The sequence below is a fragment of the Coptis chinensis genome, chromosome 5 (assembly GCF_015680905.1).
Source record: "Coptis chinensis isolate HL-2020 chromosome 5, ASM1568090v1, whole genome shotgun sequence".
In the NCBI taxonomy this organism is placed as follows: domain Eukaryota; kingdom Viridiplantae; phylum Streptophyta; class Magnoliopsida; order Ranunculales; family Ranunculaceae; genus Coptis; species Coptis chinensis.
In genome coordinates, this window is record NC_141460.1 from 71,061,929 (window position 1) to 71,086,361 (window position 24,433).

Consider the following 24,433-nt stretch of genomic DNA (forward strand, 5'->3'; position numbering starts at 1 on the left):
AAAATGCGAAATGTTTGATCATCTCTCACGGTCGTCTTCTTCTCCACTCCGAAATTTTTCGAATCTAGAAAAACTGTTTACCAAACAATTAATCAATTTTCTTATCAACAAGAACATTATTCAGTTTCAGAGAACATTATTCAGTCTCAGAAAGTTTCTCAATTTTCGATCTAAGCTTCTTATAACTAGATCTCAGTTATGAACACACAAGAAATTTTCGATCTAAGCTTTTTATAACTAGATCTCTTCGATGAAGCATACGGTTTGGCATACAAGAGAAACTCACCAGGCTCAAAGTCCAATCTCAAGATGTAAGCAATAAAAACCTCAAATCTATTTTATAATATTTATTCATCCTTTTTATTTTTTTATAATGTTTTCTGGTTTTGGATAACATCTGTAAGTTTGCTAAGAAGAGTTTACCACCATCTCAAATCGGTGTGCTTCTTCGTGATTATCACAGTATCGCTCAGGTCAAAAGTGTTACTCGTGCTAAAGATCTTGCATATTCTCAAGTCCCACGGTACTAATCCATTTTGTTTTCTATTTATTTATTCACTTGTTTTTTGTATTTTAGTTTTAAAAATGGTTGCTTTATATTGTGGGGTTGTAGGGCTTGCACCTAAAATTCCTGAAGATCTGTACCATTTGATTAAGAAGCCAGTTGCTATCCATAAGCATTTGGAGAGGAACAGGAAGGATAAGGACAGCAAGTTTAGGCTGATTTTGGTTGAGAGCAGGATTCATAAGCTCACTCGTTACTACAAGAGGACCAAGAAGCTTCCCTCAGTCTGGAAATAGTGAGTGGACTCGCACACATTGTTTAGTTATATACAGTTGTTGTATGCACTTATTAGTATTGATGTCAGTATTCATATTTTATATGAACTGAATGTTTTGAGAAATAATTGGTGAAGTTTGGGTTTATGGTTGCAAAATTAGAGATCCGGCGGCTTGGATGCATGTCTCTGTTTCACAGTTAAAGAGTAGACAATAAAAATCAATATAAACCTATACATTCCGGGTTCAATGCATTTTAGGTTTAAGCTTCCTACTGAAAATCACTTGGTTCTATGTCAATGCCTCTGGTTATTAGAATATGGTATGTAGTGTCTTAAGTTCTAACTTCTAAGAAATGATTGTATTTTAATGTGAAACTTGGTGTTCCTCCCCTTTTGCGGCTAACTTATTTGCTTATCGCTCTGTTGCCTATTGTTTTAATTAAGTCTGTGTTATGCTCAAAGGCAATGATATATTTATGTTTAATAATTGTAGATTTAGGTCTTAATCCATAAGTTACCAAAATGGTGCTTGCATGTGTTTTTGTATTTTTCATAATTGTTCAATGTATAATGAATTATAATAAGTTGGTTCTTGAATGTTAGAAGTCTTGCTTCATTCGTTGTTGTTGGTTCTTGAATGCTAAAACTTAAAAGTCTTGCTTCATTTGTTGTTGTTGGTTCTTTATAGACCATGACTTGTAGGTAGGGACATTTTCCTGATTTTATGGGAAGGTGGTTCTCAGATTATAAGATCCCGTTCCCATGTATTTTCTCAGATTATAACACCCCATCAAACCTCTTTTTGGCTTTTCTGATTTTATTGAAATGGTATCTAGTGCTATGATACTGGAGCTCTTCTTTTATGATGCTATCTTTCACGTGTTGCGTTTCTTACTTATATAAAATCTGTTTTAGATGCTTGTCTAGCTCGTTACTGATGCTTTTCTTTTTTCTTTCTTTGTGCAGTGAATCCACCACTGCCAGCACTTTGGTAGCTTAGGTTGAATTCCCTTACTGGGCTGGTGAAGTTCATGTTAAAGGTGTCCGGGAGCTAGTTAGTGTCTTTAGTACCTTAGTTTAATGGGGAATGTTTTTACTTGTTAAACGAAGATTGTTCTATTTAATTTTGTGAGGAAAATGGAAACTATTTTATGTTAAAGAGTATTGTGCTTCTGGTTGATTTTGATTCTCTCAATGGGCATTAAATTTGGTTGATATTTAATCTTGTGATGTGCATCTTTATTCAGTTTTTCATTTGTTTTTTTTTACAAAGGGTTATTTGTACTTTTTTTGAGGTGTAGTTGCTTGTAAACTTTTGGTTGTCTTGGACCATATATATGTATGTCAACGAGTCAAGAAAGTGCTTGTAGGCCGGAAAGAGTATTTTCCGTGTTAAGTGATATTTTCTTAGACACGGTCTCGACCTCCCATTTATATAACCATGGGGTCCTTTCATACAAAAAGTGTCGCCAACTTGTAATCTTACATTCTTACACCAAAATCTGCTACAATATTATGTCTCCCGGTGCATTGAGACTATTAGGGCGGCGCAGACTATTTTTACATCTCCCATCTTGATCCGACTATCCATAGCGTTGCACTTGATTTGGAGGTCTTGAGTGCAGCTAACGAATACGATTCCACCCAAAGCCATGTCCATCCTCATTGTATTGGAGATCTTTGTTGAAAACTTGGAGACTTGCCACTCTTAACTATGGTACTAGCATCATTTGAACTTGGATAAAAAAATGACGTGTCTGTTTTTTTCCCCCTTGACCGGTGTGGCCATACCGTTTGGACTTAGTCCCAAATGACATGGCCACACCGTTTGGGACCTAGTCCAACGGTCAAGACAACAGAAAAAATAGTAGTGTCTCTCAAGTTACTGTCAACCCTCATAAGCCGTTATAGTTCTCATAATATAACATCAAGACAACAGAAAAAATATAACATCAAGACAACATAAATGGCCATGCCGTTTGGACTTTGAACTTGCAAAAAAATGGCGTGTCTGTTTGGACTTAGTCCCAAACGCATGCCCACCCATTTTGTCCTTAGTCCCAAGCGGCATGGCCACACCGTTTGGTACTAAGGCCAACGGTGTGGCCATGCCGTTGGACTTTGAACTTGCAAAAAAATGGCGGTCTGTTTGGACTTAGTCCCCAAAACGGCATGGCCACACCGTTGCCCTTAGTACCAAAACGGCATGGCCACACCGTTTGGCCTTAGTACCAACGGTGTGGCCATGCCGTTTGGTACTAAGGCCAAGCGGCATGGCCACACCGCTTGGTACTAAGGGCAACGGTGTGGCCATGCCGTTTGGGAAGTCCAAACGGACACGCCATTTTTTGTTCAAAGTCCAACGGCATGGCCACACCGTTTTGGCCTTAGTACCAAACGGTGGCCATGCCGTTTGGGACTAAGGACAAACGGTGTGGGCATGCCGTTGGGACAAAGTCCAAACAGACACCATTTTTTTTGCAAGTTCAAAGTCCAAACGGCATGGCCATTTATGTTGTCTTGATGTTATATTTTTCTGTTGTCTTGATGTTATATTATGAGAACTATAACGGCTTATGAGGGTTGACAAGAATTTGAGAGACACTACTATTGTATTGTTGAATTGCATCATTTGTCATCAATATGACAAAGTTGATTGTTGATTTCATATGCATTGGCTAACCGTTACATCGATACTAACTTTCTCGATAAGTAGCTCTCTGACAAGTTTAAGGTCATTCCATTGATTCTGATTGAACACACCATCAGCAGGCATCGTAATATTAGTTTTCCATCGAAGTAATAAGTTTGACAACTCTAATGAATTATTGTTACTAAGTTTTGAAGTTTCAGGCATCCTCTTCCTTTATTTGTATCTGCAGACTCATAAAATCCCTACTAATTCCACAAAATCAAATCACTAGTGAATTGTCAATATTATAGACATTGTTTCGAGCACTGTCAGAAGTTATTGAGAAACTTATACCACCCAAATTCTTTACAAGTAAATTCTCAGACACAGATGTCCTTCTATCAATACTATTGCGGATTTCATTTACAATTGAAAAGGAATTCATTTCTCAAGGCCAAATGAGTTTTTGCAACTTGTACAAGGCCAGTTGCTACTAGCCAATCTCCAGAAGTGGTCCAAGCACCAGTAACTCAAATCACAAGGCCTGCAGCAATTCAACAAGCCACACTGATTTCATCACCTGAAAGACCTGTGTCAAATAAGGCTTGCAGCAGTTCACAAGGCCTGCAGCAGTTCAGCTAGCTGCATTGGAGACGCTTTGTTTGTCTTCATGGCTACTGAAGTCACTTTGCCCTGTTCCAATATAAGACCTAAAAAATCCCAACTACGAGTTGTATGCAATCGCAATGTCCTGCTCCTAAACACTGATATCACACCCTCCATGCCTGCCAAATTTCAGTTTTAACTGTTAGACATTAGATATCAATTCGTATGCAATGTTTCGATTTGTATGGAATCCAAGCAATGGATGTGATTGGCTGCGAACCCACCTGCGTACTGAATCAATCAGAAATTTGAGTAAAATGTCTTAGTGATGTCGACCCAAATGAAAACCTCATTTACACAAGTTCATCAAATTAGTGAAATTATTACTCATGTTAAATTGGATATGCTTTCACAACAGAGCAAGATGACAGTAAAATAAACTTTTTAACTAATGCAGTAATGCTTGCCAAAATTACCACAACATAAATGAGAAATATCCATAAGAAATTGCTATTTCAAAGTATAGTACGTGAGCCTTCTTATACATATAGTATTCCATTAAGAGAACTATACGAGATTAAGGACATAGCATTACTTGACGTCTTGACCAGTATATGGAGAGAGTGTGTTATTCACTTAGTCATTTCATATAATACATGATTAGCTGGGCAAAATAGAGATTCTGATATGGATGAAATTTGAAGTTTACAAGTTAAGTATTCTACAAGAAGGGTTCTAGATGCATTTTGACACAAATCATTTCATATATGCCAAATAATTCAGCAGTAAAATAATTTTTAGTGATTCACATAAATGAATCCAAATCCTCCGCGTGGAGGGAAGGTTGGAAAGCCCTCATCCTTCAATGAAATACATGCGATAGTTGGTGTGAATGGGGAACTTGGTGTATTAACAGGTAACACGAAGTAACAATGGACAATTTCACTTGTCCAGAAGGATTTCTAAATTCAAGACCCAACCAAAAGTTGCACTTTAATCAAGTTTGAACAAATAATTTCAAGAGAGAACAAATAATTTCAAGAGAGAAGTGATGACACAGTATTTACCTCTTTTTTCACCCATCACCGACAATTCGTTCCTCTAAACAACCCGGATTTCTTAAGAAATCCATTTCCTCTTTAACAACTCAGTATCAAGAAATTTTGGGTTTCCTCTTTTAACCGATTTGTTTGAATAATTTATGAAATTTGTTTGAAGGGTTTTGGTTTTGGAGAAGAAGAAGACCGAGATGAAGAAGAAAACAAATTTCGCGTTTTTTCGTTTTTTTGTTTTGAAATAGTTTGAAATTTTGAAATTTAAAGTGATTTTTGAGTGAATTAGATCGATGATCTAGAGAAGAGATCCAAGGGACCAGAAGAAGTGTGAGATAAGGGTGTCACTATAAGAGTGGCACCCTAGACAAACCGTATATATATATATATATATAAACTAAAAGAGGTTTCAAGTAAAACAAACTCAATTTTCACTTTCATTTGTTTGGCATATACACAGACATTGAATTTGATGCTTTCACTTTAGAGGAACAAGAAACACCACCATAAGTATCTGTTTCATTTTCTCCTTGGCGAGATCGTGGTTTGGAAAGTACGAAAGAACATTAGAAGATGGATGTCATGTACAAGCTCATTACATATATACCTTGAAAATTTTGCATATGTACAAGCTCATTACATACCAATGCTCTCTTGACAAAGTAGAAATGTCACGTAAATGCTCATAATGGGCAGTGCAAAAACTACTTAGCTCGTATGCTTATTGATGTTTTTCTGTCCGCAAAAGGGAACAATGTTGTCTGTTTCAAAGTAATATATAGTTACACATCTATACACTTGCAAAAGTGGCAAAGAGGGCACCACTGTGTCTTTTGTAACTTTCGAAGGGCTTGAGAAAGAAAAATACAACAACCCTACTTCGATGGCCCAAATAGTATGTAGCCATCTATAAGGCAATCAGTGGTGGAGTCAGAAATTTATTCCAAGGTGAGCCAGTATACAATACAACTTTTAATTGAACAATGTGTGTAGGATACTAGGATCACAACTCATAGACGTATATCTATTACAGTAGTATAAGTTTAAATCTAATGACAAGTGTCGCATGTGAGATTGGCTAGTTGAACCTGTGTTAAGATGGACGAAAATAAAATAAAATATTTTATTTTTATTTTTATTTTCGTCCATCTCAACACAGATTCAACTAGCCAATCTATATATAAGTAACAAGAAAAATGAGAGGAAATTAGTAAGCTCATATTTAATTGTCTCCACCATCCCCCTGCTTGAAAAAAAAATAGATGAAATACTTAGTTTTGTTTAGTTGAAAAAAAATCTTAGTTTGAAAGTTATAGCTTTCTAATCTTCACTACCTTTCGAACCCGTCCTACGAACGGATGCCGTTATATTAAATTATCTTGAAAAATATTTGCGAGTTTGCATAAATGTAAAATATGAATTATGTTGATCACTCATTCAAATTTCTTGAAACGTGAAAATCCGAGTCTTGATAAAAGCATTCATCATCTTTTTGTTGGTTAAGAATAGATTTAAGTTTGAATTAAGTTTTGTTAGAATGCCCAATGAGGAGAAGATCATATATATATTGAAGTTAATTATTTGAATAGCAAGATGAAGTTTTAGTAGTGGTGGGAGTTTCAAAAGATATTTGAGTGAGATTCACCATAGATTGTTTATTAGAGCTTGAATGAATGGGAGTTTTGAGTAAGGAAATGTAGGTTTCTTAGCTTTTAGAACTTGTTTTTGTTGACAAAACTTGTATTGAAAGAAAACTCAAAGGAAACTAATTGATTGATGAAAGAAAACTTGAAATGAACTTGTTGATTGAATGATAGAAACATAAACTTGAAATAAATAACTTTTATTGAAACATAAACTTGAAATAAAATGATTGAATTGAAGAATAAAAAGTTAAACAACTTGAATGTAAATGACTTGAAAAATAAATCCTACATTACTCCTACATGACACTAGAATAAGTCTAGGTGCCTTCTCTCATCCTACTTTTGAGTTCTTATACACCTACTTTTACAAAAGACTGATTTATCCTCTCCCTCTACAATCAAGACACCTCACCAATGTTGTTTTATGCTTTTCCTTTTTGCTTTTTCAGTTATTCTTAATCAAGCTAGGTTTAAAGAAAGTCTTATTTTGTATCAAGGACATCTATTTTTGGTCTTCTGAGTTAAAGACTTGACTTTTCAAATTCTCTGGTTTGGAGTCCTTGACCTTTGACCTTTGACTTTGATTTTAACTTTTTTAGCACTTTTTCATAACAACTTTGAGTCTTCATAAAAAGCGTAAATAAAGCTCTTTTTTGTGCCAAGATGCAGCTTTTATGATAAGTGATATGAATTGCTCTGTAATATGAAAAAGGCAATAAAAGCTATAAGTTGTCTTTTCATTATGCGTAAGAAGGGCTGTAATGCAGTAATGTAAGAGTAATAAAACGCACATTTGGGAGCTGATCACAAGGCATTCCAAAATCATACGAAAAGAGATACGATAAACATCACTCTAAATGCAAAACCCGTTAATTATTTTTTAAGGTTAACTTAATGCATTTAATTTGCACCCAGTTTTCGATTTCCCGTTAATTAGTATTTGAGGATAGTTCAATGCATTTTCATCCAGTTTATGATTTCCTATTAATTATTTTTTTAAGTTAGTCCAATGAATTTTCATCCAGTTTCTGATTTCCCAAAATTATTCTTTGAAGTTAGTTCCATGTATTTGCATCCAGTTTCCAATTTTCGGTTAATTATTCTTTGAGGTTAGTTCAATACATTTGGATCTAGTTTTTGCTTTCCTGTTAATTATTCTTTGAGGTTAGTTCAATGCATTTGCATCTAGTTTCTGATTTTCCGTTAAATATTATATGTGGCTAGTTCAATGCATTTGCATCTAGTTTCCGAATTCCCATTAATTATTCTTTGAGGTTCGTTCAATGCATTCATCAGTTTCCGATTTCCCGTTAATTATACTTTGAGGTTAGTTAAATGCAATTGAATTTTAGTTTCCGGCAGATTTCCGATTAATTATTACTTGAGTTTAGTTCAACGCATTTGCATCCAGTTTCTGATATACCGTTAATTATTCTTTGAGGTTAGTTCAATGCAGTTGCATTCAGTTTCCAATTTTCGGTTAATTATTCTTTGAGATTAGTTCAATGCAGTTGTATACAGTCTCCGGCTTTTTGTTAATTATTTTATGAGGTTAGTTTAATACATTTGCATCCAATTTTCAATTTCAAGCTAATTATTATTTAAACTTTGTTCAATATTGTTGCATATAGTTTTTGATTCCCTGTTAATTATTCTTTGAGATTAGTTCTATGCAGTTGCATCCAATTTCTTATTTCCCGTTAATTGTTCCTTAAGGTTAAATTAGTTTGCTGTACTTCAGTTTCCAATTTTCGGTTAATTATTATTTGAGGTTAGTTCAATGAACTTGCATCTGATCTCGATTTTACATTAATTATTATCTGAGGTTAGTTCAATACATTTGCATCTAGTTTTTGATTTCTGGCTAATTATTATTTGAGTTTAGTTCAATGCAGTTGCATATAGTTTTTGATTCCCTCTTAATTATTATTTGAGATTAGTTCTATGCAGTTGCATCCAATTTTTTATTTCCCGTTAATTGTTCTTTGAGGTTAGTTCGATGTACTTGCATCCATTCGATATCCCCATTAACTATTCTTTGTGGTTAATTAGTTCAATACTTTTGGATCTAGTTTTCAATATCCTATTAAATATTATTTGATGTTAGTTCAATGCAGTTACATTTAGTTTCCAATTTTCGGTTAATTATTCTTTGAGGTTAGTTCAATGCATTTGCATATATTTTCTAATTTTACATTAATTATTCTTTGAGGTTAGTTTAATACATTTGCATCCAATTTTTGATTTAAACTAAATTATTATTAGAGGTTAGTTCAATCAGATTGCATATAGTTTTTGATTCTCTATTAATTAACTTTTGAGGCTAGTTCCATACAACTGCATCCAATTTCCTATTTTTCGTTAATTGTTCCTTGAGGCTACTTCGATGTATTTGCATCCAATTCTGATATCCTATTAACTTTTCTTTGTGGGTAATTAGTTTAATACTTTTGGATCTATATAGTTTCTGATATCATGTTAATTATTCTTTGAGGTTAGTTCTATGTATTTACATCTAGTTTCCGATATCCTGTTAATTATTATCTTTGAGGTTAGTTCCCTACATTTGCATCCATTTTTTTTTATTTTTTATTAATTATTCTTTGCATCTAGTTTCCAATTTCCCGTTAATTATTCTTTGAGGTTAGTTTGTTGCAGTTAAATCCAATTTCCTATTTCTTATTGATAAGCACCAAAAACTGTAATATGAAACCCCATTGAGACATATAAATTTGGTTAATTATGTGTTTAATAATCATGAAATAAATATATTTTCGTACTTTTGCAGGTATTCGCAGTAAACATGAAAATATTGGTTAAACCTGCGTTAAAGCACGGGGAACGACGTATATATGAATTCTTCTAAATCAGCCATGTAAAGCCCAACAAATCCGCACAGAAGCATCAAACTTCTGAAGTTCTTACCTCTTGAACCAGGATTCCAAATGCGACAAGTGAGCTACTCAGACAATCAGGGCGATGAACTCTACGCATAGGCTGGAAGTTATAAAATTGCTAAAAGACCGGACCGCCACTAGACTGCACGTAGACCCACTATACGGGCCCGCAAGATTTGATGAGTCATCAATCATGGAGCATGTCAAGACAAAAATAACAAATTATTTGTGCAAAGTTGACACCTTGCATATAATTAATTAGATTAGGTGTTAATAGTGAAAAAAAAGGCAAGGTGTCACTTTGTTTTAATGTGGTGGATAAAAATGAAGTAAATGTGGTTTGATGTTTCACATGGGAGAAAATGAGATTTCTCTCAAATGGAGAAGAAAACAAAACAAGGGGGGGACACTCTATTTACTCCCTTGACTTATTTTTCTTTACCATGTATTATTTTAGTTCCTTAGTTTTTAGATAGTTTTAGTTTTTGGTTTTGAAAAAAAAAAAACTTGTAATAGTTTTAATGGAGGAAACCTTGAGTTTCTCTTGAAAATTCTCACTTCTTCATGCAAGTGAGTTTATAAATAGATAATTTATTCTTTTTGTTCTCACTCTCTCTTTTTGACATTCCACACTTGATTTAGTTTTAGCCCAAGGATCATGAGCTAAACCTTCCATTTGGGGAGTTAATAACACTCATGTGAGGGAAAAGTCTTGTTATTTGGTTTAGTAAGTGTTTAGGAAGAACAACTAGGCCTACATTCTATCTCAAAATGATAGTTGGTGTAGAGTCTAGTTAGGGATCAAGTGATGAGCTTAGGGATAAGTCATTGCTTGGTTCCACATGCTAGCATGTATGAGCGTAGAGATGAGTCATATTTGTTAGGGATCAAGTTTTCTTTTAGTAGAACTTGTCTATGAGTTCTAGAAAGATTTTAATTCACTTATAAAAATCAAATAACAAAAGTAATCTTTACATGAGGAGAATTAACTCTCCACTTTTGTTTTAGTAAAATTTTATTGTGTCTTAGTTGCATGATTTCGTAATTTAATATTTTTAATTTTTGTGTAGTAAAGAAACCAAATATTTAGTATTAATATAATCATATTTAAACTTACTCACTAGTACCCTAAAAGAGTAAAAACCAAGTTGTAAGTGGTCATAGAATTTAGGTTGGTTCAAATCCTTACTCCAAACTATATGAACACGAAGATCGTGAGTAAGGAAAATCTTTGAATTCGCACTTTCGCATAAGAAGAGATTCAAATCTTTAACGTAAAAAAGGTGAATATCAAAATGGCGCCGCTGCCGTTCTAAAGACCAAGGGCATGTGCTACGGACTGGAAATTGCTCCAAGGGGAACCCCCACTCTCATCCTTCTTTCCTTTTCGTTTTTTACATTTTTGTTTTATTTTAAGTATTTTTGTCTCAAATAGACTTGACCTCTCTCGAATTTTTGTTGTACTTCCGGGATAAAAAGTTAGGACCGAGAAAGTAAACTACACAAGATTCTAAAGTTTCTGTGAAAATTTGAACTCATTGTGGCATAATCGACATCGCATCTTGTGATCTTGGACTTCAAGGTCCTGTGTAACCAGCGTCAATCCGTGTATTTTCTCTTTTGCTGCTCATGTTCTACCTCCAGCATCTAGATTCCGATATCTCATTAGTTATTCTTTGAGGTTAATTTCATGCATTTGTATCTAGTTTTATTTTTGATATCTCATTAGTTATTCTTTAAAATTAGTTCAGTTTATTTGCATCCAGTTTCCGATTTCTCGTTGGTTATTCTTTGAGGTTAGTTCGATACATTTGCATCAAGTTTCTGATTTCCTATTAATTATTTTTTGAGATTAATTGAATACATTTGCATCTAATTTCTGATTCCCCGTTAATTATTATTTGAGGTCAGTGCAATGTAATTGCATCGAGTTTCTGATTTTCCGTTAATGGTTCTATGTGGTTAGTTCAATGCATTTGCATCCAGTTTTCGAATTCCCGTTAATTATTTTTTGAGGTTCGTTCAATGCATTCATCAGTTTTCAATTTTTCGTTAATTATACTTTGAGGTTAGTTCCATGCATTTGCATCCAATTTCCAATTTTCCATTAATTATTCTTTGATTTCAATTCAATACAGTTGTATCTAGTTTCTGATTTCCCATTAATTGTTCTTTGAGGTTAATTAATTGCATTTGCATCTAGTTTCTGATATCTCGTTAATGTTATTTGAAGTTAGTTCAATGCATTTGCATTTAGTTTCCGATTTCCCGTTAATTATTCTTTGAGGTAAGTTCGTTCAATACATTTTGCATCCAGTTTTTTATTTATCGTTAATTTTTTTTTGAAGTTAGCTCCATGTATTGTATCAAGTTTTCGATTTCCCGTTAATTATTATTTAAGATTAGTTCGATGTCTATTTTATAATGCTCAAACTATCACAACTCATAGTGTTGAAAAGAAACTAATGTAGTTGCTTATGAGAACAAAGCAATAAGTCACATTAAAGGATGGGACCTTGGTGGATTTGAACCACCATCTCTTGAGATTTACTTACACACACTAAAGTGCTTTTCCACTGAGCAAAAGATCCAATTCATATATATATAAAAGGGAGGGATAGAGGCACATTCATTATGCGCACATTATAGCAATTTCATTAATACAATACATGGGTCGGCTAGGTTGACAGCAATTTCGTTGACATCAATGTTACGGCAAAATTTTGGCCATTGGATCACAAAAAAATCAAACGCCCAGATCTAAACACCAAAAAATCAAATTACGAAGGGTTTTCTCTGACTCGCTCCTATTCCTCTCTCCAAACTCTCATGGGTTTCTCTTCTCTCCATTTCTCATCCAATCAAATTTCCGCACATCAGAATGTGGTTATAAATTGAGATTCGACCCAAGTGCCTCTGGAGCTTTTTTTTTCCCTCCAGATTTGTTTCTCATGGTGATGTTTTATAGATTCTAGCAAGTGGGTGCAAAAATTATGCGATTTTTATATTTTTCATGTGAAATATTTTGATTCTCACCGATGCATTTCATATACCTTCTTTTTTTGTTTTTTTTTGTACGTTAATTTTCATTTCGACTTATTTGATCTTTTTTAATTACAGATAATTACAAACAAAATCCAACATACCCATCAATAAATTAACACCACCCTCGTTGAGAAACAAATCTGGAGGAAAAAAAAAACTCCAAAGGCACTTGGGTTGAATCTCTATTTATAACCACATTCTGATGTGCTGAAATTTGATTGGATGAGAAATGGAGAGAAGAGGAACCCATGAGAGATTAGAGAGAGGAATAGGAGCGAGTTAGAGAAAACCCTTTGTAATTTGATTTTTTGGTGTTTAGATCTGGGCATTTGATTTTTTTTGTGATCCAATGGCCGAAATTTTGCTATAAGATTGATGTCAACGAAATTGCTGTCAACCTAGCCGACCCCATATATATAAGCATAAAGTGCAAGATAGATTACGTTAAAAGTTAAAACAACAAGTTACACTGTAGGCTTAATATTTTATTTTATATTCGCAATTCTACTGCAAATTGCATGGATTATACTTCTAAAACATAACTAAAAATGTCCACCAAAAACCCTCCTTTACAAATAAAAATAAAGTACTACTCAAACCCATTGTTGTGTAGCTTTCACAAAAAACTCCCATTAATTAGTCACCAAACTAAAGAGCATTATCACAATCAAACAAATATAGGAAAATAATCTACAAATCTATGTGGCTGGATTATAAAATTGGCTTATCCATATGTTCATGTATAATTTAAGTAGTGAATTAGGAGAGTGTATATTGTGAAGGGGATACTTACAAATTTAGATGGACATTAGAAAGCATATAATAAACTAATTTAACTTAAACAACTCTAACAGAGGAAAGAGATGCCTAAAAAGCAACTATTTTTCAGGAAGCATTTGTTGCTCACATTCATGAGTTTCTTGCAAATTCTCTACAACCCCTTTGGCAAGTAAGAATCATTCATTGAAATTGAAGCAATTACCAAGGTCTTCAAACTCCTTAGCTAAGATCCAATTCGCCACCACAAAAAGAACCTACAAATTCTATTGAAGAAGAAAATAAAAGAAGAGTTTTAACTGTCTTGAATGTTTATTTCACAACACACTTCAATGTTACAGATCAATAGAGCATGTTCTTACATAAATATACTATCAAGGAGGGTATAATATGAAAAACATGAAGTTAATGGTGCATCTGTACGTCCATGATAATCAAAACTTCCTCTTCTAGCTAATTGGGCAGAGAGATGCTCATATTAAGGATGAGCTATACTTAAAGTGGTTGTCACATTATTTCACAACTGGTATATATATAGAGGACTTGAGAATGTAACATCAAATTACTGACTTGGACTTCGTGTATGGTTGACCAAACTTCTTGTACAAATAGTATGGATTGTTATGTGGTTAGGCATGCATGTTATATATCTACCCTACAGTAATCAAGAGCAAAATAAGCATTCTCTTCAAGACTCTTCGTGTTGCTCAAAGCACGACAAATATTTTGTGGTTCATAGCACGACCAATATTTTGTTCCATTTCAATCTGGAAAAATACATAAGAGAAAGGGTTGATCTTTGTTATTTTGACCGAACACAAATAGTCCTAATTATCAATGACGATGGAAATTATTATGTGGCTAAACATATGGAGAAACGAATATTGACAATATTGATCAATTATCACTACTAAAAAAAAAGGTTTTTATCTCGGTTCTAAAATTAGTCTTCTCTCGGTTCTGTTGATAAGAGAGATAATATGTCTTATCTCGGTTCTGAAGTTTGACAGAGTATGTGAGCTGGTTTCGCAAAAATGGCCAACTAAAGGGGAGGTAAAAATCACACCCTTAGGAAGAGGCTACCTAATGTTTAAATTTTCAGAGGAGGAAGATTTCAAGCTCATTTTGGGACAAGGCTCTTGGCTTTTTGACAAACAGGTGTTGCGCCTCAACAAATGGAGCCCAAATTTTTCTACAGACAAGCAAACTCAGTCTAATGCCTTAGTATGGGTTAAATTCCCTGGGCTAAGCATGGAGTATTGGGAGGTCAAAACCCTGATGGCTCTGGGCAAAACGGTGGGTAGACCATTGCATATCGATGATACCACTGCAAATAGAACTAATGGGTTCTACGCCATGGTCCTTTGTGACATGGATCTATCAAAGCCGGTACCTGAGAGAATCTGGGTGGAAGTAGAGGACTCTGACATCCAGTTCTGGCAAAAAGTGGAAGTCAAAAAGATGCCCAAATTTTGTTCTCATTGTAAGGGTATTGGGCATCTCGTCTCGAGTCTGGAACATCTTAAAGTTGCCTTTGGGTAAAGAAAACCAACAATACCAACCCACTGTCCAAGCTCGGGTTCTCGACAAAGGAAAATCAGCTAAGGAGGCGTCAACTCGGGGTGAGGGGGCGGAGTTTACCCAGCATATCTCAAAAAGCGGAGGAAAAACTAAAGAGAAAACAGAGGCAACAAGGAACAAAGGAACATGGTGAGGCGTCGAGGAGAGCATGAGGAGGTACAAGAAGTTTATCGGTGCGACTCACGAGAGGGATAACGAAACGACAAGAGGCGACTCGAACAAGATGAGGATTCTCTGAACTCTTTGAAGATGCACAGCCCGAGCCATAACATCGGTCGGCGGGGGAAGCTTGAGGAGGATCTAGATCACCGAGAATCGAGAGTTAACGAAGAGTTAGTAACTGCCATTGTACCTTTTGTCGCAGAGGTACCGCTAAGGTGTGAAGTGAACATTAGTAACAACCCGGTACTCTTGATCACGAGGACAACGTTCCCAAGATGCGGGGATGAGTTGGTTAGAGAAGCCGGCCTCGTGTCGGGGGAGGTGGGGTGATCAAGTTGAAACTGACCCGATCCGACTACCGGTGAAAAGAGGTAGGGGAAGACCAAAAAGGGGAAGGTAATGAAGTTCACAAGCTCGTTCTTTACCGAAAAGTACAGTGCAAAAATCTAAACTAGCCTATTAATGGCGCCACTCTATTGGAACATTAGGGGGAGTTATAAAGGATCAAGCCATGGAGAGGATCCGTAGCATGGTGAAAAAATTTCAGTTTGATGTTATTTGTCTGGCGGAACCTTTGGTAAAGCCAAAGACAGATTCAGTTTTGAAAATGGGGTTGCCTGACTATGATGAGTGCTTCTTCCACAATGATGAAGTCGACAGAACAGGCAACCTTTGGATATTGTATAAGAGAGGACTGCAAATAAACCTTGTACACGCCTCAAGGCAGCAAATAACGATTGAGGTAGAAGGAGTTGTCATGCCTTTTGTTCATGCCCACAGCCTAATGCTCCACAGAAGACAACTCTGGGCTGAATTGGTGGCTATGAAGACGGATTTGCCATGGTTGGTTGCAGGCGACTTCAACTGTGTCCTAAGCTACTCAGAGAAAAGGGGAGGGAGACTTCCGATGAGACTGGCAATGGAAGAATTCCACAATATGATCAATGATTGTTGCCTTATGCAAGCCAATTCCCAGGGCCAAACTTTCACTTGGTGTAATAATCAAGCTGGAGCTGGCAGAATAGTGTCTATGCTTGACCGCATTCTGGTTAACAATGCTTGAACCCCGTAAGTTCCGCGGGCTGGAGGTACAAAGTGCTTTCGGCCAGTGGCGTCGATCACTCCCCTTTGCGGTGATTTTGTACACAGATTCCTAGACCAGTAACGCTCCTTTTAGATTCAATAAATTTTGGATTTCTCACCAACCTTCTGCGCAGGTATCTTCACCAAATGGAATCGGGCCTTGCATGGAACCCCGATGGTAGTGCTCATGAAAAAGCTTCAAAGACTCAAAAAAGATCTTAAAATTTGGAACCTTGAAGTGTTCGGGAATGTCGAAATAAATCTCGCCAAAGCCGAGGAGGAACTGAGTCAGGCTCAACAAGAAGTGGATATGAACTTGGAGGATAGCCAAGCAGTGAACCAAGTTATACTTAAAGAAGCCCAACTCTGTCAAGCTATGTCCGACCACCAGCAACTGTGGAGAACTAAAAGCAAAGACAAATGGGTTGGAGAAGGCGGAAGAAATTCGGCCTACTTTCACACCTGTATAAATCTCGTGAGTAAAAGCTATGATTCACGAAAGCGAAAACGGAGGGGTGCTAATGTCTACACAAACTCAAATTCAAGAATATGCGGTGAAATTGTATACACAAAAATCTTGAAAAATCCGGTGATTCGGGATGATGCTCTCTACTTGGAACCCATCCAGCCTTCTCTTTTCGGCTATGGATGCAATGCTCTTTGTCCCAAACCCCACTTTACGAAGAAATTCAACAAGTGGTGTTTATGATGAACCCGGACGGACTCTCGAGGGGCGGATGGATTCTCGGGGGCTTCTACCATGCTTGTTGGTCTATTATTAGGATCGATGTGTGTTTTGTTATACAATCCTTTTTTGTTGATCCAAGAATCCCACAAGGTTTCAACTCTAACTTCTTGTCACTCATCCCGGCGGAGAAAACGCGGTCAAACCGATCCATTTCAGGCCAATATGTTTGAGTAACTTCAACATGAAGATTATTTCTAAGATCCTCCAAGTTAGACTAAATAAGTTCATTGGGGGGATCATATCTCCACAGCAAGCAGGTTTTATTCTAGGGAGAAGTGTGCACTCCAATATAGGGCTTGCATCGAAAATGGTGAATGAGTTTGGATATAAACAGATTTTGAGGGAATGTGGTGATGAAGATTGATATCTCTCAAGCCTTCGATACTCTAAGTAGGGAATTCTTATTTCAAGTTCTGCTTGATTTGGTTTCCCAATTAGATTTATCAACCGGATTCATTTGTATTCTAAAGTCGACTAAAATGTCGGTCCTTATCAATGGTGGGCCTTGCGGCTTCTTTTCAGTGGAAAGGGGTCTAAGGCAAGGAGATCCCTTATCACCGCTCCTCTTTGCATTAGCTGAAGAGGTTAAAGTAGAAATATCCTAGAATTGAGAAACAAAGAGACCGGTAGGATCGATGGTGATTAACGAGGGCGATGGGGCCTTCACACCTACTCTTTCTTGGGACGACATAATCATCTCTTCGAATGGTAAGATCCGAGGGCAGAGACATATTTCAGATTTGCTTTTTAGATACCAACAAACAGCGGGGTAGTTTCTCAACAAGGCTAAATGCAAGCTCATCTTGGGTGGCATCACACTTGCGCGGAGAAGGGCTATATCTGAGGAGTTTGGTATAGCAGAAGGGGCTCTTCCAGAGAAATATTTGGGTGTACCGTTGTCGAAAGGAAGAGTTACTAGAGCAGGGGTTCACATACTGCTTGATAAAATCAGATCGAAAATGGCCAATTGGAGGGGGAAGGCTCTTGTCCTTTCAAGGGGAGAAGCATCATGATCAAGGCGGTGCTTTCCAAGATACCTATACATAACATGGCTTTGTACAAATGGCCAGCGAGTATCATTAAAAAAGCGAGGCGAGCTATGAGAAACTTCTTGTGGTCGGGGATTCGAGTAAAAGATGGCAATCCACATTGAAATGGGAACAGGTTTGTAAACCCGGTTGAGGAAGGAGGCTTGGGGATAAAAAGCTTAAAGAAATTAACCTTGCCATGTTGATGAAACTTGCCGGAACTTTAAATGTGGTTCGGATGATTTTGCAAAGTTCATGCGACTCAAGTACCTAACGACGGATGGAGCCCAAATTGGTTACCACAAGTACTCTTCCATTTGGCACGGATCGGAGAGCCACGAATGATATCGACTCAAGAAGCCAATGGGTAGTGGGGTCGGGCGATGGGATTGATTTTTGGAGGGACGGATGGGCAGGCACGCCGATCCGAGAAGCACTCCATCTTACCGACAAAGGAACTTCGGAGGCTGCTCCTCTAGAGTAAGCACTATCATTAGTACGGTCACATATATTGCCCACCCGCTATCCTGGAGCTGATACAAAGAGCTGGTCTAAGCATTAACGACATGAAGAGGGCTGAGGAGGATACACTAATATGGCTACCTAAGTTAAAGGGTGATTTCTCTACAGCCTCGGCTTTTGAAGCTATCAGAAATAAAGGAGTAAGGGTTCATTGGCATGGAGCTGTTTGGAATCGCTTTACTCATCCCAAGCTAGCGGCTAACGCTTGGAAACTTTATAGTGGAAGAGCAAAATGCAGATTTAGCAGCTAAGAAGAAGGGCATCCAAAAAGCGTCAAAATGTAAGCTATGTGGACACAAAGAAGAGGACTGAACCATCTCTTGTGGCAATGTGATTTTGCCGATAAGACTTGGAATTGGTTGGCGGAAAGTTCAAATTCGAGAGCGGCTTTAGAAACAGCGAGAGATGCAATAAGTCGGTCCCAACAAGTGAGTCCCTTTCCGGAAACAGTTGTGGGCGGTGGCGGTTAGTGGTGGCATGGTTGCTATTTGGAAAGTCGAAAATAGAGAGCACTTTGAAGGAAGAACTCCCACACTTCAAAGATTGTTTCAATCAGATTCGAAAAGAGATCCATATTGCGGCTACTCTCGACGGCTCACACCCATAACTCTTTACAAGAACTGGAGATTACCGAACTTGGGGATTGAGCATGAGACCCACAAAGCCCAGAGGGTCCAATGAGGGCATTTAGCTACCGCCCCGATGGTCGAGATCAAAATTAATCTTGATGGTGCTTGCTAAAGGTAATCCAGTCGGTGAAGGGGGTATATGGGTCACCTTTAGGGATCGAGGATGGGAATTTTACGCTAATTTGGAAAAAAAAAAGGGTGAAGCTACAAGTTATTAGGCAGAGAGCATTGGTATCTTGGAAAGTGTGGAAATCGCTATTGAGAAAGGATGGTTGAATGTGTGGGTGGAATCGAATCACGACTCTTGCGGTTTACGCTTACACTTCCAATTCAATGTCGTGGCGGATGAAATCGAGATGGCAGAATTGCATGAAGAGACTACATTTCTTTTACCTCTCTCACATATGGAGGGAAGGGAATACCGTGCCGGATGCCATAGCCAAAAAAGCCTCAAACCTAGAAAAGATCGGTTAATTGTTTGTAATGAGAAACCCCATGGATTCATAAATGGGAGGTGCCTTATCAAACCTTTTTTGTGATTTGCTTGAACCAAGTAGATTAGGGGAGTGATGTCTGTTAATGTACTTGTATAATCCTTTTCTTTAATAGAATTTTTAACTTACTTAGCAAAAAAAAAAAAAAAAAAAAAAAAAAAAAAAAAAGAGATAATATGTCCTCGTAAATGAGATAATATGTCCCATAACTTAAGTACTAACTCTGAGTATTAATCTGTTATCTCACCTCTTACTTAACCGAGATAAAATATATGGATTTTACCATTTGTGGTATGGAACTCGATATAATAAGAAATTTCATTTATCTCACCATTGTGGAACCCGATATAATAGGAAATTTAATTTATCTCATACTAAACTGATATAATGATATTAAACCAAATATCTCGGCACTCAAATGATATAATTGCTATTATACCAAATATCTCGGAATGAATTTGGCAAATAAAACAGAAATCCCAAAAAAATAGAAGTCCCAAAAAAATAGAAGTCCCGCTGTACAGTACTCTCTCATGACTAGCACGAACTCACAATGGCAACTTCCGTTCTAATCCCAACTATCTCGCCTCTCCACTATCTCTTCGTGTATATTGCCTTCTCTTCACCTCGCACTAACTCAGAAACGATTCCCACTACCCATTTCGTAAATTAATTTGTTCATTGTCTAATTACCATCGTTGTTTGTCTCAACTGATACTACAATTTAGGTCAGGTATCGTAATATGAAGATTGTCAGGCATCCTAATATAGTAAGGCTCCACGAGGTAATGGGACATTTATCTTATGACCACTTACTTTTTTGTTAAAGTTTTCTGGCGTTGTCACTTTCAATAGACTTGTTATATTTCTTTAGGTTTTTGGCCGAGTCGGACAAAGTTTTACATTGTTTTGGAATTAGATCCGTGGGGGAGAATTATTTGATAAAATAGTAAGACTTTATGAACATGGCTATTTTATTTGTTACTGTTTTTCTTTCTTTGTTCATTTTTCGGTCTTCAGGTTCACCAAGGAAGGCTTAGTGAGAATGAATCTAGGCGGTACTTTCAACAGCTTATAGATGTTGTTGATTATTGCCATAGTAAGGGTGTGTATCACAGAGATTGGAAGGTGTGATGCATTCTTTCTATACGACACTTGAGTTCATAATATATTGCTTCTAATTGTATTTATTTGCTTTCATCATTTTGTATAGCCTGAAAACCTTCTAATTGATTCTCAAGGAAACTTGAAGATTTCTGATTTTGGATTAAGTGCGTTGCCCCAACAAGTAAGTTGCATTTCCTTTTCTTGTGCATTAGGGGGGTCAAGATAGTAGGACTCCTTACAGATGCAAACCGAGGCTTCACTTTTAATTCGCATTTTGTGGAATTAATGTTTTTATTTATATTTATATGGGGGGAGTGGGACATTTTCATACAACATGTGGAACCCCAAATTATGTAAACCCCCGAGGTACATTTATGTTTATACACAATTAAGATGTTGGAAAGATTTTATATTGTTAACTTACTGGTATATGGTTCAACATTCAATACTTGTGGAGTCAATTACGTGATAGCTCTTAAGCTATGAAGCTTGGCCTATCGATTCTCGGCATCAAGGTTATAATGGTTCAGCCGCTGATATCTGGTCTTGTGGAGTCATCCTCTATGTCATAATGGCTGGATACCTCCCATTTGATATGACAGATCAACCTTCCAACCTTATACAAAAAGGTGAGTTACATTCATATTTTTTTTGTTTCTGTTTACAATTATTTTCCTTTTATCGAACTGTTCACTACAAGAATACTGCTTCATGGAACTAAGTGTTGGGCTGTTCAAAAAACTTATTTGTATTGTCAGCTAGAGAAAATAAAGTAAGTTAAATCCGAGGAAATATGGACTAGAAATGTAAATGAATAAGTACAGAATTTTCAATTTCTCTAAATGAGAAGTGAGATGGAGTATAGATGATGTACGGAGACCTTATTATCTATTTTACTATCCATTCATGCTGATTATAATTTTCTTATTGGATCTGGTATTTTATTTTTTAATTATACATTGCTGATATGACACTTTTCAGTATTTCATGAACAGTATGAGCATCATCAATCTCCAAATTGTATCATGCAAGTATGAAACCATGATTATGTTAGCTTCCAGTGACACACATAGTAATGATGTACTTGAGCAATCTAATAATTTTGTTCAGGTAGGGGCATCCACTAAAGATGCACTTCAAGTTGAGTCCTCGGTTGCCAAGCATTCCGCTCCAGAGCGTGGAGATATTCTTATTGACATCAATGACCGATTCCCTCGGTATTTCCTGTCAGATATATTTTCAAAGGAAAGATTGACTGAAGACTCCTCTAGCATAAGTCCATTGTATAGTGATGGAACTGGATTGAGCATGAACTTGGAAAACCATGATCCTAAACATTGGTCATTCTTTCAGAAGTTAGCACAGGATAAGTTTGTTAGAAATGATGTTTCTCTTATGGATCAGGACCATCTTGGATATTCGTCTCCACTTACTAAAGTTGACTGATAAGAGCCCAAAACTGTAGTTTTAACCCCTTAATAATCATCTTTATTAGACCAATTATGTGAATAATAAGTAAGAGTTAACACCGATTCGCGCGTTTTTATGCATTTCGGGGCTTCAAAGTCCATTATGTGCGAAAATGTACCACTTTAGCGAGATAAAGGAGCAAAAGTCGTGAGAACTTCCGAAAGCCGGTATCTTTGGACTCCGGACCTCGGAATTGGGCATACCTTATGTCAAAACGACCGGCTCGGAAAGAGCTTTGCAATGGTCCAAGCCTTGACCCAATCAGAGGAGCAGAAGTGGACGAAAAGTCTGTGGAAGTCAACTGCAGCTGAAGAGGCCTTTTGAATTTGAAAAGAATTGGGTTTTGGGCATGATTCTCTGGCCCAAAACATGGCTCCAAGCCCATGCACGAATTTTGGATCTGAATGTATAAGAACAAAAGCTTAAGTCTTTGTTAATGGTAGCATATGGTAGATAGTTAGGTTAGAAGATAGATTAGATTAGTTAGCCTCCATTAAACCTTAATTCTAGATCTAGTTTTCATTAGATTAATTAAGTTTAATTTCATTTCAATTCTGGTTTTAGATTAAAATCTCTGAATCATTGTTCTTGATTGATTAGATAAATAAAGTAGTATTCTTTATCCATTTCGATTTTTGTCAATTCCAATTCTAGATCCAATTTCAATTCATGTCCTTAGTTCAATTTAGTCATTAAATTAGATTTCATTATTGTTTAATTAAATAAATTTCAATGCTTTATATTATGTTTAGTTTTAATATAAATGGAAATGATTGCGAATGATTCAAGGCTAAACCTCCATTAGGGGGTTGTGAAGCCTTGATGAAAGCTTGAGTCCGATTATCGTTAGAGTCGCCGATTTTCTATTCCACTCTAGAAATGATTAGTTCACCATGAGAATGGGTTTAATTGTTCACATGCTAGTTATAAATTGGTAGAAATGCCATGTATAATTAGGGATTAGGAATAACCAATTGTTACTGAAGCGATTCAATTCGGATTCTGACGATTAAATCGTTAGTGGATTAAGTTGAGTTAAGGTGGAATCAATCCCCTCTAACTCCTTATCATAGAATCAACGTAGCATTCCCTTAGTTGGTGATAAGCGACTAGTTGCATCTTGTGGGTAGTTGCATCGTAGTCTAATTTCCGCCAGAAAACTCTCATAGACTTAAAAAGCGACTAGTTAGATTAGAAAACATCCATGCTAGAGCACTAGGAGTGGAGCGAACTTATCTACTCCACTATATCTCAATTGGTTGAGAGTAGAAATAAATCTTTGATAAAGAAGAGCATCAAGTAAAAGTTTAGTTTACTTACGTTGTGGATTAAGTAGTTCATTTTAATTCAGGTAGACTATACATTTTCGTTTATCAAATGGCCCCATCTTAGTTGCACTTTATCATTGTTTTTATAATAGAATTAGTAATTTTAAGTCCCATTTCTCCCACCCACCCTTGTTTGATTCATCTTTGTGGTTGCCGTTTCAGTTTTGGAAAAATTCGAGAAAACGATCGAATGGCCAGCGAAAAGAGCGACCGACGCTATCTTCTTGGAGCTTCGACTTAAAGCGCTTGGCTTGCATCAAAGAGAGCTGCGACCAGCTATCTTCTTGGACTTCGTTTATACACTGGCCCACGCCGAAAGAGAGCGACCCAGCTATCTTCTGGACCTCGACTTTGCCTTGGCTTGCCAGCAAGATAAGCGCCATGCGCCAGCTTCTCTCAATTTCCGGGATTTCCACGGTTTGATTTGAACTTCGAGTTGTCAAGTTTTCGGTGTTCTATTCTCTTATAAACAACAACGTGCCCAAGACGCTTATTCATAAAGCGAAACAGGGCCTTGTCAGTATTCCTTTCTTCCACACCTCGCGTCTCTGTTAGAGGTTTATACTAGTATATCGAGAATTGTTTGGAGTGTTGCATGTGTAGTTAAGCTCGACTTAGTCTTGCATGAGATTAAAGTGCAGTGGTTACAAAAACACCGAGCGTAAATACAAACAACATCAACAATCAAGTCTATCTAGTATACCACACCTTTTACACCTCTAGCTACTATTCCACACACCATACGATATAATGGGGAAGAAAGAGAGACTCCTCTCGGGACTTCTACAAAGCCTTGGCGATAGCCCCAAATCTTGCATCGTTCTAGCAAACCCGGTGAGGATTT

The 24,433-nt window shown here is 36.7% G+C and overlaps 2 protein-coding genes across 2 annotated transcripts; both read left to right on the plus strand.

Annotated features, from left to right (window-relative positions):
• Positions 1 to 34: 34 nt before the first annotated feature.
• On the plus strand, positions 35 to 2,008 carry LOC147498685 (small ribosomal subunit protein uS15y-like). The gene is made up of 4 exons (XM_086559062.1): positions 35 to 311; positions 464 to 523; positions 614 to 800; positions 1,749 to 2,008. The coding sequence occupies exons 1-4, from the start codon at positions 251 to 253 to the stop codon at positions 1,780 to 1,782; spliced, it is 342 nt and encodes a 113-aa protein (XP_086415188.1). The 5' UTR covers positions 35 to 250; the 3' UTR covers positions 1,783 to 2,008.
• Positions 2,009 to 15,691: 13,683 nt separating this feature from the next.
• LOC147498686 (uncharacterized) lies at positions 15,692 to 16,243 on the plus strand. Its single transcript, XM_086563319.1, has one exon. The coding sequence runs from the start codon at positions 15,692 to 15,694 to the stop codon at positions 16,241 to 16,243; it is 552 nt and encodes a 183-aa protein (XP_086419445.1).
• The last annotated feature ends 8,190 nt before the right edge of the window (positions 16,244 to 24,433 follow it).

What these genes read in the sequence shown, in the direction of transcription:
- LOC147498685 (XM_086559062.1), top strand. Translation starts at nt 251, where the DNA reads ATGAAGCATACGGTTTGGCATACAAGAGAAACTCACCAGGCTCAAAGT. An exon ending in TCAAAGTCCAATCTCAAGAT is followed by an intron (nt 312 to 463) that starts GTAAGCAATAAA and finishes TGATTATCACAG; the next exon opens with TATCGCTCAGGTCAAAAGTG. An exon ending in GCATATTCTCAAGTCCCACG is followed by an intron (nt 524 to 613) that starts GTACTAATCCAT and finishes GTGGGGTTGTAG; the next exon opens with GGCTTGCACCTAAAATTCCT.
- LOC147498686 (XM_086563319.1), top strand. Translation starts at nt 15,692, where the DNA reads ATGGAGAGGATCCGTAGCATGGTGAAAAAATTTCAGTTTGATGTTATT.